Consider the following 26,332-nt stretch of genomic DNA (forward strand, 5'->3'; position numbering starts at 1 on the left):
TTCAAGCCTGGATGACCTCAACACTGACCTCAGATCTTAACCTTTGATGAAAGGTTATCCACACGCAAAACATTGGCTTCATTCTCTCTCCACAGATGCTGTCAAACCTGTTGAGATTTTCCAGTATTTTCTGTTCTTGCTCCAGTTTCCAGCGCCTGCAGTATTTTGCTTACATCAGTCAGAATCTGATTAAAAATACATGTTATTTTTTAAAACTGTACTGTTTCTGTCACACCAGCAGTTGAAATAAGTTTATTTTTATCATAGAGATGCAGATTTGATCGGGGTGAGGCGGGCGTGTTAAAGTGCAGGTTTACATTTACAAAATAGTTGGGGTGGCACAGTGGTTAGCACTGCTGCCTCATGGCACCAGGGACCTGAACAGGCACCGGAGTGTGACGATTTGGGAATTTTCACAGTAACTTCATTGCAGTGTTAATGTAAGCCTACTTGTAACAATAATAAATAAACTTTTAAAGAACATTTTCTGTTGGCTCTATTCTATCTCCACAAATGCTGTCAAACCGGCTGAGATTTTCCAGCATTTTCTGTTCTTATTTCAGATTCCAGCATCTGCAGTGTTTTGCTTATTACATCTGTAGGAATCTGGTCAAAAATGCGTGTTTTTTAAAGTGTATTCTTTCTGTAATACCAGCAGTTGAAATAAGTTTATTTTTCATTGCAGAGGTGCAGGTTTGATCAAAGTGGGGGGGGGTGGGAGAAATGAAGTGTGGGTTTACAAAATATACAAAATAGTCAGATTAAAACCGGGTTAGCAGTGGTTAGCACTGCTGCCTCACAGCGCCAGGGACCCAGGTTCAAATCCAACCTTGGGTGGCTGTTTGTGTGGAGTTTGCACATTCCCTCTGTGTCTACATGGGTTTCCTCCAGGTGCTCCGGTTTCCTCCCGAAAAACGTGCTGATTAGATGCAGTGGCCGGGCTAAATTCTCCCTCAGTGTACCCGAACAGGTGCCCAGAGTGTGTGGCGACTAGGGGATTTTCACAGTAACTTCATTGCAGCGTTAAAGTAATGACACTAATGCATAAATAGTAAAAAGATTGGGCATATTGAGGTTGAATATTTATCTTTACTTCAGATACACTAATGCCACTGAGCATACATAACTATTGGATGAAAGCTAAAGATTAGCCAATCACAGCACTCTATACTCTTCCTGCTCTCTGGGTTTCAATCAAAGTATTGGAAACAATAAGTGGCACCAATCAGAGAGCTTGTCTCATCTGCTAGCTCGGCCTGTTTCACTGCAGTGTGGCTCTGGCTGTAAGTAACTCTTCCTGTTGTGCTAGTGCACATTTGTTGCAGCAGAAACCGGTAGTTGGGCTGCCCTGTTGGAGGGGATTGACAGAGGGCACCCTCTTCCCGTGCTGCAGGGCAGAGTTTGTGTGTGTGTGTTTTTTTAAAATTATTATTTTAGAGGACCGACCCTGGGAAGTGGATCTCTGTCTGAGCTGAACCCTCTTCCTTGTGCCCCGTTCGTTGGGGGGGGGGGAAAGATTTGACAAGAGGCCAACCGGCGAAGGTTGTCTTAAACAGCCACTGGGCTGCGAGATTGTCCCTTGTAGCAGGATTTCAGCACCTTCGGTAGGAACTGTGCAAAGAGAGAGAGAGAGAAACTGCATTGATAAGCAGGAACTCAAAAACAGCAACTCAACAACTCCTTCCCAAGACCCAACAGCCAAAACCAAAACGCTGCTGGCAAATTGTCCAGCAGTTTGGACGTCGGTTAGAAATAGTTTGGTCAGTAGGAGGAAGCAAAAATCCTGAGGGGAGACAGCTATGGACTCGAACAACACAGGTATGGAAAAAGAACCCCTTTTCTTATGCAGATAAAAATACTTTGTGTGTTAAATATATTTAACTCCTGCTCCTGAAATAAGGGTATCTATTGGAAATGCTTTTTCAAAACACAAATTTTGACACAAGCAATTGCAGTGTATGTGTTTTTAACAACATGTTGTTAAACTGGGCACTTGTACCCGATAAGATAACCTGATCTGTGTTTATAAATAAATGACTGGGGTCAGGCAGGGATTGATATTTTCAGTTCGTTGTAGTTTAAACGGTGTTCTCAATGGTTATAATTCCTGGATGTCTTCTGTGCAAACGTTACGAGTTGTGTTGGCCTAGATCAGTACTATCTCGTCCAATATTTTTTCTCTCATGACAATTATTACTTAAAACGGTTGGGCTGTGCACGTATTTATGAGCTAACTGGACAGAATTCAAGATCGGCTATTAATAGATGCTTTGCATTTTTATACTTCGCAGAGTAATTTGTGTCTGACTGACGTTTCTGTGTTAGTATTACTGGGATATTATTGTACTATGGTGTATCTTTCCTGTACCGTTGGTCCACTTTCTCCCTTATGTTGAGCTGTGCTGTTGATTGATGCTGTGTGTGTTTTTTTTAAAGGGCCGGTGTCACTGGGATGGGACTGTGTGGTTTTTTTTTCCACAAGTCCCCATAAAGTAGGTCACAGTCTGAGTGAGGTGCAAGTTATTTTGCAGAAACTCACATGGACATTGTTCCCTAGCCATGTGTACCCTGTGTGTGTGTTGCTCCTCCTCTATTGCCGCCCATTCAATCGCACAATTTTATACAGCAGGGTGGTGAGCTGGATTCAGTCTGACCAGATACTGACGTAATGTCCAACTGGAGAGAAGAGGGGGGACACACAGAACTGCTCTCCTCCTCACTCCTTGAAAAGATACATTTGCTCCAAGTTTGAGGTTAATGGTACATATTGGATACCAAGATAAGGTCAAAGAAGCCACTTTGGGTTGCACTTGGTCAAATAAACTTGTAGCATGGAGGAAATGAATTTATATTCTCCACAGCATATCTTTTTAATAAATTAATTCGAGGCATTAGATTTCTGAATGAGTTTGCACGTAAGAAGGTTCAGACTTAAGTAGAATTCAATTAGTAAACCCACTGGGGTAGGTAATTTTTAAATAATAAATCTATTTTATAATTCATATTTCCTTACTCCCCGAAAACAAGGAAAGCTCAGGGGGTTTCCGCCCCCCCCGCCCCCACTTAGGTAAGGGGGATGCTGGAATAAATACAAACAAAATGCTGGATTAACTCAGAGCTCTGGCAGCAACGGTGGAGAGAGAGGACAAAAAACGAGGAGTTAACGTTTCGGATCTAAATGATCCTTCCACAGAAAGGTGCTATCAGTTATCTGATGCCTTTGGATGAGTTTCATTGAGAAAACAGACATGTCATTTTCTTGAGGGGGAGGGGGTGTGGGAAAAATAATGCAAAATTCCTGTGAAAAAAAGCCTCAATGTTTCTTTGAATGTGCGGTTTAAAGAGAAAAAAAACACTTCCTATTTTGTCTTGGGGTTCATTGAGATGCAGAAAAGCAGCATGTTTTACCATGGCAGGTGTGTTGTAGGAGACGGGAAATGGTCCAGTGCGGTGCCACTGGACGCAGGTATTTCGAGCACATCAGGGACGTGTTTGCGAGTCCAATGCAGAGCAGTGAGCGGCCGGCACCCACACAGTTAACCGTGTGGCTGGGAGAGGTGGGCTGGAAACAGCCGGTGATGCAGCAGTAATCCAGGTCAGGAGGCGGGGAATGTGCCTTCCACGGTGTTATTTTCCAGGCTGGGTGCTGAGGCTCAGCCTTGTCTCGGTTGGGATGCCTGTCTACGCCCCGCGGTGGTAGCGGTGGGGGTGACTTGGATGATCTGTTGGGATGGAAACAGCGCTGGTGTTTAAAAAAATAGGTCAATGATGGGGAGATGGGGCGCTGGCGGTTCCAACTTTTGTACTGGGTTCACTGTCATTCCTTGTCTTTCTCTCTATGTCTGTCTGTCTCTCTCTCTCGCAGTCTCTCTCTGTCTTTCTGTTGTCTGTCTGTCTCTCTCTCCCTCTCTGTCTGTCTCCCTCTCTGTCTGTCTTCCTCTGTCTCTCTCTGTTTCTCTCTGTCTTTCTGTCTCTCTCTCTCTGTCTATCTCTGTCTGTCTGTCTCTCTCTCTTTCTGTCTGTCTCGCTCCCTCTCTGTCTCTCCCTCTGTCTGTCTCTCTCTAAGGGATGGGAGATGAGGTGCGGGTGGTTCCAATACCCCTGCACTGGGCTAACTCTCGACCCTCCCAGAATCTGGCTGCACAGAAATATATATTTTGTTGTGTCTTCCTTGCTTGGGAAGGCGGATGGAGTTCAGATTTTTGGATAAGAGAGGGAGAGAGAGAGAGAGAGCCTCCCCTTATCTCCAGTTTGAAATGACACACACGTACATTTCCTGGAGGAGTACACGTGATGGCTGTTTTAGCAACATCTGTCAACAGGAGGTGACCCAGCTCTCATTGCCCTCCCTCCTCCTCCTCCCCTCTTTCATTCGCCCAACACGTGCATTCCGGAGGCGGGGTGGTCCCGTTGCTGAGACACGCGAGTTGCGGCCAACACGTGGATCAGCCCGGTGACTCAACCCCCACACAAATGCTATTAATATCCTCCTGCCTCAGGAATAACCTTCATTCACTGGGTGCTGGAGAGCGAGCGCTATGATGTTTGTTTGCTCTTTTTGTGTGTGTGTTTGTAATGCGCCGGGCTGACTGAGGAACAGAAATTGAAATGAAACTAAACACAAGAAGGGGGCTTTGGGGCAGCACCAGTTTCGTTTTAATGTGTACCCTCCCCCAAGGGTGTGATCCCAATATTTTGCCCCCCCCCCCCTCGCCCTTTTTTCCAGGCTTCACATTTAATTATTTTGACATTCAATCCAAAACATTTTTGATTGCGACATTACACTGAGGCATCACTCTATTAGACTCCAATGGACTTTTGGGTCACTGAGTAAAGGACACCCAGTGATAGGGATATTCGAGTTCCACTGTTTACCACTCTGTTGCTGCATTATGAATTGCCATGTCGTACAGGTTACAATGAAGCAACAACATGGGTGGCACAGTGGTTAGCATTGCTGCCTCGCAGTGCCGGGGACACAGGTTAGATTCTGACCTTGGATGAACTGTGTGGAGTTTGCACGTTGTCTCGGTGTCTGCATGGGTTTCCTCCGGGTGCTCCAGTTTCCTCCCACAGTCCAAAGATGTGCAGGTTAGATGAATTGGCCGTGCTAAATTGCCCCTTAACATTGCATAGACTCCCTATGGTGCAGAAGAAGGCCATTTGGCCCATCAAATCTGCACTGACCATAGTCCCACCCAGATCCCTATTCCCATAACCCCACACATTTACCCTGCTAATCCCCCTGACACCAGAGTCAATTTAGTGTGGCCAACCAACCTAAGCTGTCGCAAGATGTGCAGGTTAGATGGATTAGCTGTGGTAAATGTGTGTGGGTGTTTGTGTGTGTGTGTGTGTGTGTGTGGGTGGGGGGGGTGGTTTAGGGAGGGAATCCTAGAGTTTAAGGGGTAAGATATTCTGTCAAAGAGTCAATCGGCACAGATCCGATGGAATGAATGGCTTCCTTCTGCACTGTAGGGATGCTGAGTTTGAGGAGCAGTTGATTTCAGAGGATGAAAATCTCTCTTATGCAGTGGACCCGCTAGCAGGAATAGTACAACTGGATTAAGATTGGGATTGACCTTGACAGTGATGTCCCATGTGGTTGAATCGCTGACTGACACTCCCAGTTAAGCTCGCCTTCAAGTGACTATGCAGACAAAGTAGAGAGAGCTGTTTGAATCTCTGTAACCATCATCCAGCACAACATTTATTTTTTGTAAAAATATACTTTGTAAAATACCTGAAAAACATTGCAAATATTTCAAAATGGCTGTCACAATGCAATAATATTCAGGCAGTCTGCCTAGGTCATGTTGCACTCAGAGATCCTTCAATACATTTAAAAGGACATTAATAATGACCATATTGAAATGTCTATAAAGGTGCAATAGTATTTAAGTCCAGCATGAGATTAGCATCCAGAGTAGCAGGGGTCGAATAGCTGTCCTCACTGTTCGACTATAACACTAACTGTCTCATAACCTTTGAGCACTGTTGACAAATTAGTGTAATGCACACTATTGTGCTATGGCCCCAACTGTAAAGCATGGGATTGGTATTGTCCAAGATCATTATTATAGAATCCCTGAAGTGCAGAAGAGGCCATTCAGCCCATTGAGTCTGCATTGACTGTCACAGTATTTTACCAGGGCTCTCCCGCCACCCTATCCCCGTAACTCCATCCATTTACCATGGCCAATCCATCTAACCCACACATCTTGGGACACTAAAGGTCAATCAGCATGGCCATTCCACCTAACCATCTTTGGACTGTGAAAGGAAACCGGAGCACCCGGTGGAAATCCACATAGACATAGACAGAAGGTGCAGACTCCGCACAGACAGTGACCCAAGCCGGGAATCGAACCTGGGTCCCTGGTGCTGTGAGGCAGCAATGCTAACCACCGTGCCACCATGCTGAACTCTTGATGAGGACCTTCTGTAATGCTTCTAATTAACCACTGCATCCCATGTCCAAAGATGTGTGGGTTAGGTGGATTGGCCATGCTAAATTGTTCCATTAGCCATGGAAAATGTGTGTGGGGTTACAGGGATAAAGCAGGGGGCAGGGCCTGGGTACGATACTCTGTCTGAGAGTCAGTGCAGACTCGATGGACTGAATGGCCACTTCTACATTGTAGGGACTCTGTGATGTCAAAAGAAGACATTTGACAGTCAACACCGTACAGACAACGACTTATATATTATATATATTTATATAGTGCCTTTTAGTGTAGCAACTGGTTATTAAACAACATTTGGCACCAAGTGACACATGAGAATATTAAATCTGACCAAAAGCTTAGTCAGAGGTAGTTCTTAAGGGGTGGCACAGAGGTTAGCACTGCTGTCTCACAGCGCCAGGGAGCCAGGTTCAATTCCAGCCTTGGGTAACTGTCTGTGTGGGGTTTGCGCATTCTCCCCATGTCTCTGTGGGATTCCTCCGGGTGCTCAGGTTTCCTCCCACAGTCTGAAAGATGTGTGGGTTAGGCCCGTGGGCCATACTAAATTGCCCCTTAGTGAGATTAGTGGCAGTAGGGCCTGGATGGGATTGTGGTCGGTGCAGTCTCGATGGGCTGATTGGCCTCTGTAGGGATTCTGAATGCCTCAGAGGCGGAAAGAGAGGTGGGTGGTTTAGGGAGGGAATGCTAGAGTTTAAGGGATTAGGCGGCTCAGGAGCCGATGCTGAACATCGGGGCTGTTCAAGGGGGCTAGAATTGCAAAGCAGTGTAAGGCTGGAGGAAGTTACAGAGATAGGAATGCAAGAGGCTACTGATGGATATGGAGACAACAACAAGAATTTAAAAATGGAGGTGTTGCCAGACAGGGAACCAATGTAGGTCACAGCTATGATGGATGAACGGGATGTAGTGAGAGTCTGAATGCAGTGAGGATGGGTTCAGGTTTGGGGAGGGTGCATACACGACCAGGGGAGCATGGGATTAATTGGGGAAATAACAAAGGCAATGGACGAGGTGCTTCAGCAGCAGATGGGCTGAGCGTTGCACAAACCTCAAGTACCCAAGCGTGCAGCCAAACCCAGTTTTTATGGCCTGCCCTATAAAAGTGTTTTTGCTGCAATTCTGTTTTGCACCAAATGAGCCTCAAACAGTTGGCAGCAATCCCAATGGTGGAACTGTAAACATGTGAGACTTGGCACTGCCAAGCATAATATTAAAAAAAAACTCCAGCTCTGTCACAGGATTCCTGAGCTATAATAGGCTGGAACGTTGCAGTAATGAGAGAGACGAGCAGAACTTTACAATGGTTGGGGGGGGAGGGGGGGAGCGTGGGGGCGGGTGTTGGTAAAACCCTGCCACAGTCAACCGAAAACATTAAGCAGGTCAGGCAGCATCTGCGGGCAGGTCGGGTCTCCAAATGTGAATTTACTGATTTTCTGTTTGTCAGATGTTACCTGACCTGCTAAATAACTGCAGCTTTTCCTGTTTTTGTTTTCAGATTTCCAGTATCTGCTGTTGGTCTGAGTCAATACTGATTTTTTTTTACTTTTCTTCAGTTTAGGCAGAATAATGTCAGGGCAGTCACTGTGTGCGCTGAGATGACTGTAACAAGGACATTCTGATATTTCAGTCTGGCACTTTTTTGCTTAGGTTGGCTTCAAAACAAAAGCTGTAAACTCGATACCACGGTTTGTTTGATTGCCAAAGCACTCCCATTCAATGAAGGGAGTATTCGTGCAGATTCTTGTTCTGTGCTGTTTTTCCTGGGGGCAAGTTTCACTGTCCCTGCCCTTTCTTCAATGAATGGAGGTCTGTTGCAATTTTCAATTTTCCTCTGGCCTACTTTTGTTTGTCCTCCCGTCCCCTGGGGGTGTTGACTCCTCAGTGGGAGGCCCTGGGCACTCTGTGACCTCTTGCCCACATGGGCCATGATTTGGTGCCTTAGTGTTTTATGCGTCTCAGAATCCTACAGTGCAGAAGGAGGCCCTTTGGCCCATCAAGTCTGTACAACCGCAACTCCACCCAGCCCCTATCCTCATGCATTTATCCTAACTGGTCCTCCTGGCACCAAGGGGCAATTTAACATGGCCAATCCACCTAACCCACACATCATTGGGCTGTGGGAGGAAACCAACACAGACATAGGGAGAATGTGTAACTCCACACAGACAGCGACCCGAGCCGGGAATCGAACCTGGGACCCTAGCGCTGTGAGGCAGCGGTGCTAACCACTGTGCCACCGTGCAATCAGCTAATCATGTTCAAGTCCCAGAGCAGCAACTTCTGGCCCCCAGCCTTTTACGTTCAGTTTTATAACCTTACTAAGGTACTTCATTTTTTTTAAACTCATTCGTGGGACATGGACGCCGCTGGCTGGGCCAGCATTTATTGCCCACCCCTAGTTGCCTTTGAGTGGCTTGCTCGGCCATTTCAGAGGGCAGCTGGGAGTCAATCACATTGGTGTGGCTCTGGAGTCACAGGTAGGCCAGACCAAGTAAGGATGGCAGAGTTCCTTCCCTAAGGGTGAATCAGGTGGGGTTTTTCTGACAGTCAACGATGAAATTCACGGTCATCAGCAGATTCTTAATTCCAGATTTTTTATTGAATTCAAATTCCACCATCTGCCGTGGCGGGATTCGAACCCGGGTCCCCAGAGCATTAGCTGGTTTTCTGGATAGTCTAGCGATAATAACATTAAGCCATCGGTTCCCCTCACACTTTAATGGTGTTAAGGGAGGCAGTTTAATAGTGTAAGCAGGGCTAATGTTGAATCTTGTGAACAAAGCCACAACAGTACTAAGTACAATATATGTGAATCTTTACAGGTGAGTGGTAGAAGGCTATTCAGTAACTGGAGACATCACAGATGAGCCTGATGTGGCCCTCATTTGATTGCTAGGGAATGAAATCTGGCAGATTTTCTTTTGTCTGAGTATTAAAGTTAAATCGCTGGGCGAGTACTGTCGTGGTTTTAAAACCTCAGACTCTGCTGTGTATGTTTATCTTCCTGTCCTTCCTGTTGCAGGTGGAGTGATCACCTACATTGGACCAAACAGTACCTCTTCGAGTCCAGTACTGTTGTACAGTGATAACTCCAACAGTAGTTTCCAGTCCGTGTCCCAGTCATGTTCCCCGTTACCTCCGTCACCCAACAGCTCTGGCTGCCCGGATGGCAAACACTACAGAAGTAACTCGTCAGGATCCGGAGAGGATTGCCCGACCACTGGGCCCTTCAGCAACCTGAAGCTCTCCACAGATGACGGAAGCACCGTTTCCACCTCAAAAAGTAACTCTGGCATCACCAGTAAGCGATCCCTAGTGTTTCTTTCCTCCTTCTGCTTGGTGTCATTGAGTGAATGCCCCAACACCTTCCCCCAACAAAAAGTAACTCATAACCAGACATTTATAGAGAATGATATATTTTTGGAGGTTTGTGGGCCTTTTGAAACTCTCCCAGATCCTTTCCTCCAAAAGAAGCCTACCTCTTGAGGTGTACAGTCAGTTTCTCCTTCATCCACTGTTCAGCCTCTCTGGTGAAACGCTCTTGAGATATTCTTTCACGTTACAGGGGGTGCTCATAGAGTCCCCACAGTGCAGAATGAGGCCCAACGAGTCTACACGGACTCTCTGACAGAGAATCCCACCCAGGCCTTATCTCCGTCACCCCACATATTTATCCAGCTAAAACATTGGGACACTAAATTAGCACGGCCCTTCACATCCTAACCTGCCCATCTTTGGAGTGTGGGAGGAAACCGGAGCATCCGGAGGAAACCCACGCAGACGCGTGGAGAACGTGCAAATTCCACACGGGCAGCCATTCAAAGCTGGAATTGAACCCGGGTCCCTGGCGCTGCGAGGCAGCAGTGCTAACTACTGTGCCACCATGCTGCACATTGTTTGTAATTGATTGCATGTTGTAAAAACAAAACTCCGGGTTGTCATGAGAACAATTGAGGAAGTGAGTTACTTCCCTGTTATCACATTGTCTCTCCCAATACACCACTTAAAGTAGAATTTTCAAATATTCTTGGAAACCAATAGTTTCCAAATTTCTCTCATCTCCGAGAAAGATTTGAAAATGTGTCCAGGGTCAGGAGGTGACCAGTTGGATATTCATTACCTGTGTCTTCCTGCTGGCAGGGGTAGAGTGTGTTGCTCCTATTTAACACAGTGGGATCTATCTAAAGTGATTCACTGTACGCGGCACCCTAAGGGCCAGCCGGGAGAGCTGATGATGGTGTTGCATTTCCAGCTCCCACAGTTTGAAAAGTTATCTTCCAGACATCTGTGGGGATGGTAATTTTGATTGGAAGCCCATCCCCCTGGCAGGAGAGATGAATTAATATGTGTAACAAGCAGATGAAAGTGTCAATGAACTTCTCATGAATCAATATTAATTCATTTCCCTTATCTGATGGTGATATTTGGGCTTCAGAGGTAGAACGGTTAATGATTTACCAGGAAATCATCTCTGTCTTATCCTCAATTGCATTCCCATCTCGCCAGCAGACGCTGACTTACGCTCTTCCAATGTTGCTAGCCGCACACTGCACCTTGCCCAAGATTTCATTCCAAAGGTTATAAGCCTAGATTGCAAGATTTGGTCTGTCAGTTAATTGTGGAGGGATGGGAACTGTCTCTTACTTGTACATGTGCGTTTCCCAATAGAGGTCGCTGGGTAGCAATCAGGAGATGAAAGAGCTGGTTTCCTCTAAATTAGGTGGTCAATTGTAATAACCCAACAACCAGTCCACTGGAGAACAGCTAAGAACACAGACTAAGGAATCAGACGTGGCCCACATTCTTGGTCCATGTGGCCAAGCTCCACATTGTACCAGGGCAGTGAAGTCACAGTTTTGATGTGGGCCCAAGTTCTTACTGACACTGCATTGGCTATTGACAGTTCTCTAAATAAGCTGTTTACGGTTTGACAAAACCTCTCATCGTTCTATTTGTTCGCCTTTTTTTTATCTAGAAATCAGTGGAATGATTCTGCTGTGTAAAGTGTGTGGGGATGTAGCCTCTGGTTTCCACTATGGAGTGCATGCCTGTGAAGGTTGCAAGGTAAGTTGTACTCACTTGAGAAGACCATACCAGTATGCATCCGCAACTAATGTAAATGCATGCACACGTGCAGACATGGCCTGTGGATGCACACGTACACAGTATGTTTTCTAATGGCGCAGTTAGCAGAGGCATTGCGTGAGACATAGCTGTGTCATCCAAAGAAATTTCTAGCATTAACTCGACCTTTAACTCCTACCTCCATTTGTGGGACGTGGGTGTTGCTGGCTGGCTCATCCCTATTTACCCCTGAGAAGATCATGGTGAACTGAGTGGCTTGCTAGACCATTTCAGAGAGCAGTTGAGTATCACCCATATTGCTGTGGATCTGGAGTCACATGTAGACCAGACTAGATAAGGACGGCAGATTTCCTTCCGTAAAGGACATTAGTGAGTCAGTTGGATTTTTCTGACGATGGTTTCATGGCCATCGGTAGATTCTTAATTCCAGATTTTTTTTCATTGAATTCAAACTCCACCATCCTGCTGTGGCAGGATTCAAACAGGAAACAGTAGTTGAGTTTCAGGATTAAGACTCTAGCGACTAGTTCATTGCCTCCCCATACGAGGCGAGGATAGGTTTGATCACTTCTGTGGGAGATAGCCTGTGTGACAACAGTAACAATTTAAATTTGCGAAACACCTTTAACATAATTGAACATTCCAAGGTGCTTCATGGCGGTGGGGGGTGCGGTTATCAAACAAAATGGGACAGTGAGCCACACAGAGGTAATGGGTCACGTGGCCATAAGCTTGGTTGAAGAGGTGGGATTTTAGGAGCATCTCGGAGGAAGCTAGCACGGTGAGGAGGTGTAGGGAGGACATTCCATTGCTTGGGATCGAGCCCTGGACAATTGAAGACGTGGTCACAAATAATAGTGATATTGTCACTTCCCGGCCTTTTGGTCAAGATGGGGTGCCGTGCCTTATCGTGTCAGCTTGGATCTTGTTTGTCTCCTTGTGGGAATTGGATTCAATTGGAATTTGAATTTGGTTTTTGGAGCAAGCAAGGAATGGATTTCGGTTTGGTCGGTCCACTCTGAGCATTGGCTTTGCAACTTCAAGGATGGAGTAGAAAAAAGGGACTGCTTAACATTCCAGAAGGGTAGCTGTCTCAGAGGATTGTGGCTGGAAGAGATTACAGAGCTAGGGAGGGGCACAGTCAAGAAGGGATTTGAAAACAAGGCTGAGAATTTTAAAATCAAGATGTTGCTTAACTAGGAATTAATGTAGGTCAGTGATACAAATGAATAACCATTGTTTTTTTTGCATGGCATGTGTGTGTTAGTGAACCTGATGGGTTATTTACAATTTCAGTTTATTTACTTGTCACAAGTAAGGCTTACATTAACACTGCAATGAAGTTACTGTGAAACTCCTCTAATTGCCATACTCAGACGCCTGTTTGGGTACACTGAGGGAGAATTTAGCACGGCCAATGCAGCTAACCAGCACGTCTTTAGAAGTATGGGAGGAAACCAGAGCACCCAGTGGAAACTTACACAGACACAGGGAGAACATGCAGACTTCACACAGATAGTGACCCAAGCTGGGAATCGAACCTGGGCCCCTGGCACTGTGAGGCAGCAGTGCTAACCACTGTGCCGTGATGTTGGTTACTGTTACTAAGAATAGCTTTATATTCCAGGTTTATCAATCAAATTTGCATTCTACCAGTCACCATGGTGAGATTCAGACCCATGTCCCCAGAGCTTTAGCTTGAGCCTCTGGGCACGGTGGCTGCTGTGGTACTTCCATTGCCCTCACAGACCAAATGTGCTGCCACTTAACCAGTGCTTCTTGGTATGATTTGTCTTTCCCCTTTGCTCTTGCAAATCTCATTGGTCTCCTGCAGTTTGGGCGTTGGCCCTTCACCAAGGCTTCTTACTAAATGTCACTGCTGCACTTGTCGCCTAGTCGGTTAAATGTGCCGTTTGTGTTGGCGTTGTGTAACACAGCACTTTCTCTTGTTGCAGGGCTTCTTCAGACGGAGCATTCAGCAAAACATCCAGTACAAGAAGTGCCTCAAGAATGAGAACTGCACCATTATGCGAATCAACAGGAATCGCTGCCAGCAATGCCGCTTTAAGAAGTGTCTTGCAGTTGGTATGTCCAGGGATGGTGAGTCTCTCTCTTTCCTTCTCCTGTTTGACTGATCAGAAAGTAACACCTTGATGAGAATTGCCATGCATTTAGCTTGTAAATGTAACTTTAATTACACCATTCCTTTCCATTAGAATCCTGTACCTACTGCCTCCAAGTTCATAGAATCCCTACAGTGTAGAAGAGGTTATTTGTCCATTGAGCCTGTACCGATTCTCTAATAGGCTATTCTACCCAGGTCCTCTTCCCTGCCTTATTCCCATAACCCCATACATTAAAAAAAATCTGTAATTAAAAGTCTAATGATGACCATGACACCATTGTCGATTGCCATAAAAACCCATCTGGTTCACTAATGTCCTTTAGGGAAAGAAATCTGCTGTCCTTACCTGGTCTGGCCTACACGTGACTCCAGAGCCACAGCAATGTGATTGACTCTTAAATGCCCTCTGAAATGGCCCAGTAAGCCACTCAGTTCAAGGGCAATTAAAGAATAAAGAGACTGCCCTTCAGAACAGAGATGAGGAGGAATTTCTTCAGCCAGGGAGTGTTGAATCTATTAGAACATAGAACATTACAGCGCAGTACAGGCATTGGTTTCACAAGTCAGCGCAACAATCTAAAGCCCATCTAACCTACACTATTCCAATATCAGCCATATGTTTATCCAATGACCATTTCAATGCCCTTAAGGTTGGCGAGTCCACTACTGTTGCAGGCAGGGCATTCCACACCCTTACTACTCTCTGAGTAAAGAACCTGTCTCTGACATCTGTCCTATATCTATCACCCCGTAATTTAAAGCTATGTCCCCACATGCTAGCCATCTCCATCTGAGGAAAAAGGCTCTCACTGTCCACCCTATCTAGCCTTCAGATCATCTTATATGCCTCTATTAAGTCACCTCTTAACCTTCCTCTCTATGGAATTCATTGCCACAGAAGGTTGCGGAGGTCAGGCCATTGAGTGTATTTAAGACAGAGAGAGATGGGTTTTTTGGTAAAGGGATCAAAGGTTATGTGCAATAAGCAGGAGAAAAGGTTGAGAAACTTATCAGCCAATGGTGGAGCAGAGTCGATGGGCCGAATGGCCTAATACTGCTCCTGTATCTGATGGATGGGCAATAAATATTGACCCAGTGAATGATGCCTACATCCCCTGAAAGAATTTTTAAGAAGCGTGTGATGTCTTGAACGGTGCAGACACAAGTTGAACTAAGGATAGCATTTTGCCTTTTTTCCCCACACAGCGGTACGTTTTGGACGCATTCCAAAGCGAGAGAAGCAGCGAATGTTGGCGGAGATGCAAAGTGCCATGAATAATATGGTGAATAATCAGCTGAATGGAGAGCTACAGAACGAAATCCAGCCCCAGCAGCAAAACTGGCAACACCAGCCTCCTCTGGCAGCTCCAATCGCACCTCCACCGCAGGAGCGGTCATCCCCCAGCCTCCACCCCCAGCAGCCACACAACCCACAGCAGTTATACTGTCCCAGCACCGAGGCCTCCATGGAAGAAGTCATCTACTCCATTTCCAGGGCACACAAAGAGACCTTCACCTATGCCCATGACAAGTTAAAGCAAACCACTGCAGCCTGCCGACGCAACATCGAACTGATGAACCGCAATGCCAATTGCTGCCTGAATGGGTACCACGTCAACGGGATGAACACCATCTACCATCAGGAGAACAACATCTTCCACAAAGCCAATAACGGCGGACTGAAGAACATATGTTACCCATCTTCCTTCTCCAACGCTCACACTAACGGGCACATCAGTGGGCACTATCAAAATCAGACCAATGGACACAAATTACACACTAGAAACTTGTACGGTGCCAACGATGAGATAGAGACTGACAATGGCAGGACCTGCCCATGGAAAGGGGCAAACAGTGTCATTCTGGTACGGAATTGCCCAACTTATACCTGATTTGGTGAAACATGATTTGCTATTTCTCTTGAGTAGGAACTCCATTTAAAATGTTTGTAAATAATAAACATGGCAGAGTGAACGCGCGGGGTTATGGGGATAGAGCTTGAGTAGGATGCTCTGTCGGAGAGGCAGTGCAGACTTGGTGGGCCGAATGGCCTCCACCTGCACTGTAGGGATCGTATAAAAATATCAATAAAGTAAGCACATGCCAACTTGAGGTGCCCATGGAGACACAATCATGTTTAAAGTTTATGTATTAGTCACAAGTAGGCTTACATTAACGCTGCAATGAAGTTAATGTGAAAAACCCCTAGTCGCCACATTCTGGCACCTGTTCGAATACACTGAGGGAGAATTTAGCACAGCCAGTGCACCTAATCAGCATGTCTTTCAGCCTGTCAGAGGAAACCGGAGCACCTGAAGGAAACCCATGTAGACACGGGGAGAACATGCAAACTCTGCACAGCCACCCAAGCCAGGATTCAAACCCAGGTCCCTTGCGCTGTGAGGCAGCAGTGCTAACTGTGCCATCTATGTGTGCTAAAACAAAACATTCTTAAATAATGGGGATGGTTAGTTTAGCAACCACAATATAAAGCGGGAAAACTTCTCTTAGTTTGAAGCTCTGTTAGAACTTAAGACCAGTTTTATTGAACAAGAAGAATCCACAAGCCTGTCCTCCTTTTGTAGATCAATGTTATGCACCCACCTTTTTAAATTTGCGCTATATCTATTAATCCTTCTTAGAAAGCATCTATTTTTTTCAATGAACTATTTAATATTCAGTGAATCATCCTGCGATATTAACCCACTTGAATTGAGCCACTGGAATTTTCCTACTCCTAATCTGCTTTTTAAAGAAAATCTAAAGAATTATGTATGTGCTGGATGGCAGATCTGAGAAGGAACCTGAGGTTGTCAGCAGAACACTTTACACCTGTCCTGGAAACACTCGAGACGTCTGGCTTTGATTAAATATCCTAGTTCTCTCTCCTTCCCTCAACTACATTAAATTATTTGGTGTAAAATCGTTTCAAATTGAATTTAGTCAGGAGCCATTCTGGTACAGATGGAGGTCATTTGCCCCACTGAGTCCATACCAGCTCTCTGTAGAGCAATCCAGAGACTCCCATTCCTTGACCCCATAACGTTTTCCTCACAATGTGTGTAGGCAACTCATTCCAATTCTTATTTTTTTTTAGCTTTCTTTATCTGAAAAAGCAAAGGATAAACTTTTTTTTGTTTTATAAGTTTAAAGTTTATTTATTAGTGTCACAAATAGGCTGACATTAACACTGCAACAAGGTTACTGTGAAAGTCCCCAGCCACCACACTTTGCTGCCTGTTTGGGTACACTGAGGGAGCATTTAGCATGGACAGTGTACCTAACCAGCACGTCTTTAGACTGGGAGGAAACTGGAGCAAAACCACGCAGACACTGGGAGAATGTGCAAACTCCGCACAGACATTGACCCAAGCTGGGAATTGAACCGGGGTCCCTGGCGCTGTGAGACAACTGTGCTTGCCATTGTGCCGCCCCTATAATCAACTCAGTGCCTGTTTTACACACCCGAGCAAACTCCACAATTGAATTGGAACCAACTTGGGTCCCTGGCATTGTGAGGCAGCAGTGCTAACAACTGTGCCACACACAATCCCCCTGCAGAGAAGATAAGTGGGAAATCCTTAATTTCAACTCAGTCAAAGCTTTCCTTCATTTAGTGGACACCAAAGGAATGTTAAAGCATTAATTTCTGAACCTTTAATGAATAAGCTGTAGTTTTTTTTTGCTTGTACACTCACTTTCACTTTATTCCAGTTGGCCCAATTTGTAGAAAATACAAGTGCTCCATCAGTGACAACTTGACGCCATTGTCTGAGCAATTGCCCTTTTAAACTTTGAACGCTTGTCAGATAGATAATTGATTCTCTGAAGCAAAATGTGGTTTTGGGGTGGGGTGGAAGGAAGAGCTTAAAAATATCAGTTAGTTAGATTCAAGAGCATTTAATACAAAGTCATAATGTGGTTGTTAATTTGATAGTTTGATTAGCATAATCATATAAACACTGACGCTGAAATCTAAAATAGATTGTAAGATCATTTGAAAGTCATTCCTCTGTTACTTAAGTCTTCTGGAGTGTGTTGTTTCTCTATGTTGCCCGTTCACACAAGAACCCTTTCAGGAATTGCCACAGAGAACAACCTCCATTTCACTAATAATTCTTGAATGAGTTTACTTGTCCCTGGAGGCTATTTGCACCAGATCAGGGGTCATGCACTCCATGGTGGCACAATGGTTGGCACTGATGCTTCATAGCGCCAGTAACATAGGTTCGATTCCCAGCTTGGGTCACGGTCAGTGTGGAGTCTGCATGTTCTCCCCATGTCTGCATGGGTTTCCTTCAGATGCTCTGGTTTCCTCCCACAGTTTGAAAGATAGGCTGATTAGGTGCAATGGCCATGCTAAATTCTCTCAGTGTACCCCAACAAGTGCTGGAGTGTGGCGACTAGGGGATTTTCATAGTAACTTCATTGCTGTGTTAATGTAAGCCTTCTTGTGACTAATAAATAAACTTAAAAAAAACTTCACTTCTCTGAATCAAGCAGATTCCCATTGGTAACCAGTACCCTCAGAAACACTGTGCTGTCAACTAACCAAGTAATGGAATAAGCAGCTTGGAGGAAGAGTATCCGAGCTTCGAGAAACACAACACTTACTGTCCTGCTCACTTTGTTGAAAGCTTCCCTGAGCTAGGCGGTGCTGTTGCTGTTAGTTGCTTGCTCGCACTGAGCAAACATCCACAGAAGTTAACCCCAATCACGGGCGGATAAAAGATGAATTAAAAGGGTGGCAGAGTAGTTTGCACTGCTGCCTCACAGCATCAGGGACCTGGGTTCAATTCCGATCTGTGTGGAGTTTGCACATTCTCCCCATGTCTGTGTGGGTTTCTTCCCACAGTCCAAAGATGTGCAGGTTAGGGGGATTGGCCATGCTAAGTTGGCCCTTACTGTCAGGGGGATTAGGAGGGTAAATATGTGGGGTAAAGGGGATAGAGTCCAGGTGGGATTGTTGTTGGCTTGATGGGCCAAATGGCCTCCTTGTGCACTGTAGGGATTCTATGAAAAGTCCCATTTATTTCTCTCTCTGCAGGCCTGCCCCATGAACATCCAGCCGCACGTGGATGGCAATCGCTCCGTACAACAGATCTGGGAGGACTTCTCCTTGAGCTTCACACCGGCTGTCAAAGAAGTGGTCGAGTTTGCGAAACTTATTCCGGGTTTCAAGGAGCTGTCCCAGCACGACCAGGTCATCCTGCTGAAGGCTGGCACCTTCGAGGTAAATCATGGGATTAAAGGATTGACATGTGCAAATCCGCAATTGTGAGAAGTTAAATGCCAGAAGTTGGGTTAATTCCAAGGTTCATTACTAAACGTGGGAGAGCAAAACAATTAATTAACCCGCTCATTCTGTTACATGATTAAGTGCTTGTACTCTTGGGTGGAGTAAATTGAATGGCAGAAATTTAGCAGGGTGAATCCATTCAGTATTCACGCTGGAATTTTAATCCATTACTTTGGGTAGAATGAAAGCCTAACCTGCTGTGGATTTGGAACCATTCTGAATCTGCGCTGCTTGAATTTGTATCAGGCGCGCACGGTATAAACGTGATCGTTGGTGCACTGTACTGCCAAGGCCTGAGTACTGAATCAGATATCACTGAGGCCTGGTTTGCCACAGCTATGAAGAAGTGTTGCTATGGTAACTCAAGTCTATGTGATACCTGATGCTCCAGTTTATTAAATTGGGCCTGTGTTCTCTGGAGTTTAGGTGAATGAGAGGCGACCTCATTGAAGCATACCAGGTTCTGAAGGGGTTTGAATGACTGGACGCTGAGAGATTATGGCCACTGGCCAGGGAACCTAACGCAGTCTCAGGATAACGGCCCAATCATTTAGGGCTGAGATTTGAAGGAATTACTTTCACTGAAAGGGGTTGTAAATCTTTGGAATTTCCTGAGGGCTGTGGAAGCTCCATCCCTGAATACATTAATGGGGGAGATAGACAGATGTAAAAAAAAAACTCCATTCTTAAAGTTAACAAAGCTAATGCACAGAGAGGGTGAGGCAAGGCCTTTTGTCCAACTCCTTCCTTGTTCCAAAAACAATTCAAATTGCATCGCATAGAATCGAATCTCTACAGTACAGGAGATCATTCGGCCCATCAAGTCTGCACTGACCCCAATCCCACCCAGGCTCTATCTCCGTAACCCCACACATTTACCCTGCTAATCCCACTAACACTAGCATGGCCAACCCACACACAGATTGTACTGAATAGTGGAGTAGGCTCAATAGGCCACATAGTTCACTCCTGCCCCTATCTCTGCCCTGCTGTCTGTGTGTTAACACACTGGATTGTGATCACCATTTGCAGAGTTTCCAGGATGCAGTCGAGGAAGATTCCCATGGGGATGAAGGTGAAGGAAAGCTTAGGAATTGTCCCCCATCCACTCTCACCGTTGACAAAACCTGAACGGCAGAGCATCAGAAAATGATGACTAAACAGTTAAAAGCAAGGATCAAAATAATTATTAAATAAGAACCCATTTTCATATAAAGGAGACAGAAGCAATTTCTCACATACAAAGTAACTCACTGGTACACTGAACCATTAGCAAGACAAACTTGTGTTTTCATGTGTATTTGCTGTGTATATTCATAGAATCACTACAGTGCAGAAGGAAGCCATTCAGCCCATCGTATGCACTGACCCTCCAAAAGAGCATCTTATCCAGGCCCTAGCCCTATAATTCCATGTATTTACCCTGCTAATCCCCCAAACTTGCACATCCTGGGACATCAAGAATCAATTTATCATGGCCAGTCCACCTAACCTGCACATCTTTGGACTTTGGGAGGAAACCGGAGCACCCAGAAGAATTCCACGGAGATACTGGGAGGAAGTTCCTCACAAACAGTCACCCATGGCCGGAATCGAACCCGAGTTCCTGGTGCTGTGAGGCAGCAGATGCTAACTATTGTGCCACCCCAGCATATTGACTAGCTATCAGCAGGAAAAAAGAACCCCTTCTGAAAGGCATTTTTACGTATGATTCCTTTGATCCCTTTGTACGACAGGTCCTGATGGTGAGGTTTGCCTCGCTGTTCAACATGAAGGAGCAGACGGTCACTTTTATCAGCGGGACCACATACTCCATCGAAGAGCTGCGAGGCATGAGGATGGGAGACCTGCTCAACTCCATGTTCGACTTCAGCGAAAAACTGAGCTCCTTACACCTCAGCGAGGAAGAGTTGGGCTTGTTCACTGCCGTCGTGCTCGTCTCTGCAGGTGAGGATTGGGGTCGGGGCGGGGAGCTGAGGTTCTCCCTCCAAGGGCAAGTCGTTAATCTTGGTCACTTGTGGAATGGGCTCAGAAGCCAATCATAATGGCTTGCTTGGTTCCTCCAGCTGAGACCTACGTGGACTAACGTCAGGTATCTGTGGAACCCAGCGGCACACTGTGGGTGTGCTTAACTCCCCTGGGCCCACAGGCAAGCCCTGTACTGATGTTTTGCCATCTAGTTCCGTGCCAGCGGGAACTCTGTCAGAGTGTCTGGAAACAACAACTGGATGGGGAAATTCCCTGATGTCTGGTGTACAGCTGAACCTAGAAAATGTAGGAAACACGACTGTTGTTAGCAGGTTTAACACTCGCTCACTTTGCCACAAAGGCGCCATGTTCCTGTCAGCTGGGCCTAACACCCAGTATATTGACTAGTTTTCAGCACTGATTGCCATGTCGAGCTGCTTTCCCCTGAGGCTTCCCCACCCAGGACAGGGTGGCAACAGGAATCGGGCCCTAGTTTGAGGGTGGTCACCCAGTGGTTTGATGTGGAGATGGGTTTGGTGGCTAACTTGCGTCTGTGAGGATGGGAATGGAGGTCCGAATTGAAACACTCCACATCAGACATGATTGTCGCTGTTGTATGAATACTCGCATTGAGAGGTGGCAGAGCACTTGTTGTTACACAAGTGCCTCAGCAAAGCCTTCAGGTCAGCTGACAGCCTAGTTGTCCTTGGCAGGCCTGTCGCCTGATCTTCTGAGCTGGCTATGTCAGGGGGCGTTAACTCCACCCGCCACCCCTCACTCCCCCCACCTCATGTTGCCCGATTGTTACTGACCCGTCTCTCTCCAACCTCCACTGTTTTGTCAGAGACCCTCTCTGCATTGTTCACTCTTCCCTGGACTGCCTTGGAAGGATGATCATGACTGGGTCCCCAGTGTCTACCCAACCCCCCAATGTCTACCCACCCCTACCCCTGACTCCGCCCTAGGCCAGATGTGCAGCCTCTGCAACCTCATGCAAATCTCAAACATGCCGCCCCCACCTGCGCACCACCCCCCCCCCCCCGCCCAACTCCCCAACTCCCCAATACTCCTTCAGTGCTCAATGGGTGGGAATCTTTCAAGAATTTGACGGAGTGTCCATTCTGATGAGGAAACTGGTGTGGAACGCTTCGGCTCCACCTGCCAGATCCCACAACTGAACTTCCCAAAAAACAAAGAGTAGGCGTATTCTGGCGAGGCAGAGCCTCTGAGCCAGGATTCGCCTCCACTGAGATCGGGCACCATTTTGAAAGGGTGTCCCGATAACCCTCCACTACACAAATACCTGTGGTCTACTCCACTCCAGTCGTTACCGACATTCAACCCCCCCCACTGGCCCCACTGACCCCACTGTCAACCTGGTAGTGTCAGCCTGTGCCAGGAACAGTGCTGGGGACAATTGCTTGGCCATTTCTCCGGAGGCTATACTGCCATCTGTGCCCCTGACCAATGGGGGGTTGGGTGGGGGGAGTCCCCATGATAGGGGCATAATTTATAAGGTATGAAAACCTGCTGGTGGGGAAGGGGGCTTTAACTCACGTATTGATATCAGTGGGTGTGGGCCATTGGCAACGGACAGCAGGAATCGGATCCGACCAGCGAGATTCCCAATTTCCTGAGTTTTGCCGCAGATTGAGCCCTTGCTGATGACCCCCCTGGATGGGAGAGAGTGTGGGCTCTAGATCCTGCTCACTGGGGCAAACTCTCCTGTTCCGCCTGCCACGGGAAAATCGTAACGGGTGGGAGGGGCGGATAGGTCCGCTGACCTCGGGTGGGATTTTCCAGTTTCGGGGGCGAACGCGGCTGGAAAATCCCGCCCTTTTGTGTCGTTTCTCCGAAAAGATCGGCAGTTTTCGAGCGAGGATGGGATTGGATTGTTCGTCTCCATTTCCTCACCCAGCCCCGGGGAGGAGGCGGGTGGGGAGGGGTGGGGGTGGGGATGGGTGGGGGTAACCATTTATATATATATATATATAATAAAAGTAAGAGTTTGCCGAGGAGTGAGTTTGCCGATGGGTTTTCAAGGTGACATTTCTAAATACCCACAGATCGTTCCGGAATCGAGAACATCAACTCGGTGGAGCAGCTCCAAGAGACGCTGATCCGAGTCCTGAGGGCGCTGGTGATGAAGAACTACCCCAACGAGGGCACCCGCTTTACTAAGCTGCTCCTGAAGCTGCCGGACCTGCGCACCCTGAACAACATGCACTCTGAAAAGCTGCTGGCCTTTCGGATAGACCCCTGAGCCTTCCCGTCAAACCACAGGCCCTACCAGACTTAACACCGGCACATTTCTAAAGCAATTTTTATTTATATTTCAACAAACATTGGTTTTGGGGGGGAGGGGGGGTGCGGTGGGGGTGACATGTCGCAAAGCATCTTGTAAATATGTGTATTTTCCAGCTGTCGGGGGGAGTGTAATATATTCTTATAAGGAGTGTTCTACAAATCAATATATTTAAAATGTCCCTTGGGACTGAGGATATGACTGCATACCTGAGCTTGATGGTAGAACTAACTGTGAGGTTGCTTGCTGGTTTGGAGTACTGTATAAAAGGCAATCAAAGACCTGTGCACCCTGACCAGCGAGCAGACAACGATCCGCGCTGCCCTTTGACCTGTTGTCCCTCCCACAGTCTCTCCTTGACTGATTAGCGGTCTACGTTTGCAGTGTCCGAACCCACAGTGAGTCCCAGCGCCATGCTGTCACCTGAAGACCACCGTTGCGTTGCCAGCCGCGCCACCCTTGGAAGTTCGAGCCTAACCTAGGTTCAAAGGCAAGAGGGTGACCTGCGACCACCTTCCGGGGCAGAGAAGAGCGCCCGTCTCACCATCTCATTTCCCTTCGTCAAACAAACGACGTTTCGTCTCGTGGACTAGTCACGGATTAGCCTGAAGCCTCAGAACTGCTTCAGACATTCCACAGGAAGCAGTGGGATGATCAAACTCGAGTCGCGACGCGTGTCTCTCGAAGCTGGCCTTTTAAATGGCAGGAGCTGCTTGCGAGGAAGTTGCTGCATGCTTGTGGTTTACTCGTATTTAAGATCTACAGAAGATTCAACACATCAGCTGTCCGCACCCCATCCCCCCCCCCCCCCCACCCCCAACCACACCCTCACCCAGTGAGCAGAAAACCCCAGACTGCACCCTTCCCGTCTGCTGAGTCAGCTGGTGCAGTGGTAGTGATACCCGTAACTGGCCTCTGTATCCTGGGTTAGGGAGGTGAGTGTAGTGGGGGAGTATCGGAGGGGGGGGGTTGGGGATGACCTGTTGGGAGATGCATGCTGGTGTTGGTTTTAGACATTTTGTTGAGTCGAAGAGCTCAAGAGTTACTGAAGTAAGGTGTGTCGAAGCTTTTCGTATTGCACCTATCAGGACAGACGCAAGAATGTCAAATTTCAAAGGGGTCGACAATTTACATAGAAACATAGAAAAACTGCAGCACAAACAGGCCCTTCGGCCCACAAGTCGCGCTGAACATCTCTACCTACTTATCTATCTTACCTATAACCGTCAATCTTACTAAGTCCCTGTTACATTGTGTGAGAATCGGGCACCGATTGCGATGGAAAATGCACCAGGGAACTATTTATCCTGTAATTCAGTAAAGATGTATTGCCTGCACCCGTTCCTATTCCCCTTTTTTTAACCTTTGAAATTTGGTATTCTTGCAACTATCCTGATGAATAGAAACTGAAAACCTCCCGCGGCATGACTCTTTTTTAATGGTATCCGCAATATTTAAATTGAAAAGTCTACTGACCACCAACCCCCACACAAAGAAAGGACACTTGGGGTGAGATATTGAAGGGCCCTCTGACGTTTGTGGAACTGTCTCCCAACAGAGGAGGTGTGCGGGAGCTGAAATGCTTCAAACTTAAAAACAACAATAAACCTGTGTGGCCGTCGCAGCAGGACAGAACCTGCTCTCGATTAAATAGAGTTACTGCATCTGTCTCAATGTAGTTGAATAATTGATGTGTATGTGAATCCAGATGAATTCATTAACAATTTCTAAAAATAAAAATAATGAATGCACTGAGTTAAATAACAAAACGAATCTCCCGTCTCATTTGACAGCAGTATCGGTGAGAAGGTTTCGCAACTGCTGTTCGTGGGATTATGAGTCGCTTGGGAGCGCTGTAGAACTTCTCGAGGGAAATCGGGATTCCTTCACCTCTGTTTGTTATAACTGGCGGCACTTTAGCCGTTGACTTTCACCTGGGGTGGCACCGTGGTCGGTACTGTTGCCTCACGGCGCCAGGGACCCAGGTTCAACTCTGGCCTTGGACGACTTGTCTTTCCCCCTGTGTCTGCGAGGAATTCTTCCCACGCTCCAAAGATGTGCGGGTTAGGTGGATTGGACGTACTAAATTGCTCTTTAGTGTCAGGGAGGTTAGCGGGGTAAATACTTGGGGTTGCGGGAATAGGGTCAGGATGGGATTGTCAGTGCAGGTTCGATGGGCCGAATGGACTTACTGGAGGGATTCTGTGATGATTCTAAAGTGCAGGACAGCAACAAGGCGAAAGAGATTCGGAGGTTGTATCAAAAGGAAGTCTCTAAAGGGAGCTGACAAATCACTAATTTGGAGATCTGGGGATGAATGAGTTAAGAGTAGGAGACAACTCACTGAGCCACAAATAGTTCCTTTGCGCCAGTGCCCCAGGGTTCCCGCAACATGGTTATTATATATAAAACTGTTAGGGCTCGTAAAGATGTCTAAAAATAGGTCTTCCCAGCAGCCAGTCTTAGTGAGTCCTTGTTGTTTTATATTTAGCATGAGCCAGCTGCACAAGGGAAGAACTTGCATTTATAAAGTGCATTTCATAGCCTGAAGGCTCCCCAAAGCACTTTGCAGCCAATTATATATCATATAAAAAAAAATGGCTGGCAGCCATTTTATGCACATCAAAAATCCCCAGAGTGGGATTCAGTAAATGGCCAGATCATCAGTTTCAGAAATGCGAGTTGAGGGATAAGTACTGTCCAGGACAATGGCCTTAGAATCATAGAATCACTGCAGTGCAGAAGGAGGCCATTCAGCCCATCGAGTCTGTACCAATGACAATCCCACCCAGGCCCTATCCCCATAATCCTATGTATTCACCCAGCTAATCCCCCTGACACTAAGGGTCAATGTAGCATAGCCAATCCATCTAACCCGTACATCTTTGAACGGTGGGAGGAAACCCATGCAGACAGTCACCCAAAGTCAGAATTGAACACAGGTCGCTGGCACTGTGAGGCAGCAGTGCAAACCACTGTGCCACCTTCTCTTCCTGGAGTAGCGCCACAGGGTTCTAACGTCTGCCCGAGACATCAGTTTAACCTCTCAATGGGTGGCATCTTTTTGGCAGAGCAGCACTCCA

At 46.6% G+C, this 26,332-nt stretch overlaps 1 protein-coding gene across 1 annotated transcript; it reads left to right on the plus strand.

The window, feature by feature from the left end:
* Window positions 1-1,239: 1,239 nt before the first annotated feature.
* On the plus strand, window positions 1,240-24,995 carry nr1d1 (nuclear receptor subfamily 1, group d, member 1). The gene is made up of 8 exons (XM_080213647.1): window positions 1,240-1,818; window positions 9,490-9,768; window positions 11,443-11,531; window positions 13,508-13,652; window positions 14,884-15,542; window positions 18,725-18,910; window positions 20,713-20,923; window positions 23,011-24,995. The coding sequence occupies exons 1-8, from the start codon at window positions 1,800-1,802 to the stop codon at window positions 23,205-23,207; spliced, it is 1,785 nt and encodes a 594-aa protein (XP_080069773.1). The 5' UTR covers window positions 1,240-1,799; the 3' UTR covers window positions 23,208-24,995.
* The last annotated feature ends 1,337 nt before the right edge of the window (window positions 24,996-26,332 follow it).

The sequence above is a fragment of the Carcharhinus amblyrhynchos genome, chromosome 27 (genome assembly GCF_965287045.1).
Source record: "Carcharhinus amblyrhynchos chromosome 27, sCarAmb.v2.hapA, whole genome shotgun sequence".
NCBI classification, from domain to species: Eukaryota; Metazoa; Chordata; class Chondrichthyes; order Carcharhiniformes; family Carcharhinidae; genus Carcharhinus; species Carcharhinus amblyrhynchos.

What these genes read in the sequence shown, in the direction of transcription:
- nr1d1 (XM_080213647.1), top strand. An exon ending in GGGCAAACAGTGTCATTCTG is followed by an intron (nt 15,543 to 18,724) that starts GTACGGAATTGC and finishes CTCTCTCTGCAG; the next exon opens with GCCTGCCCCATGAACATCCA. An exon ending in CGTCGTGCTCGTCTCTGCAG is followed by an intron (nt 20,924 to 23,010) that starts GTGAGGATTGGG and finishes AAATACCCACAG; the next exon opens with ATCGTTCCGGAATCGAGAAC.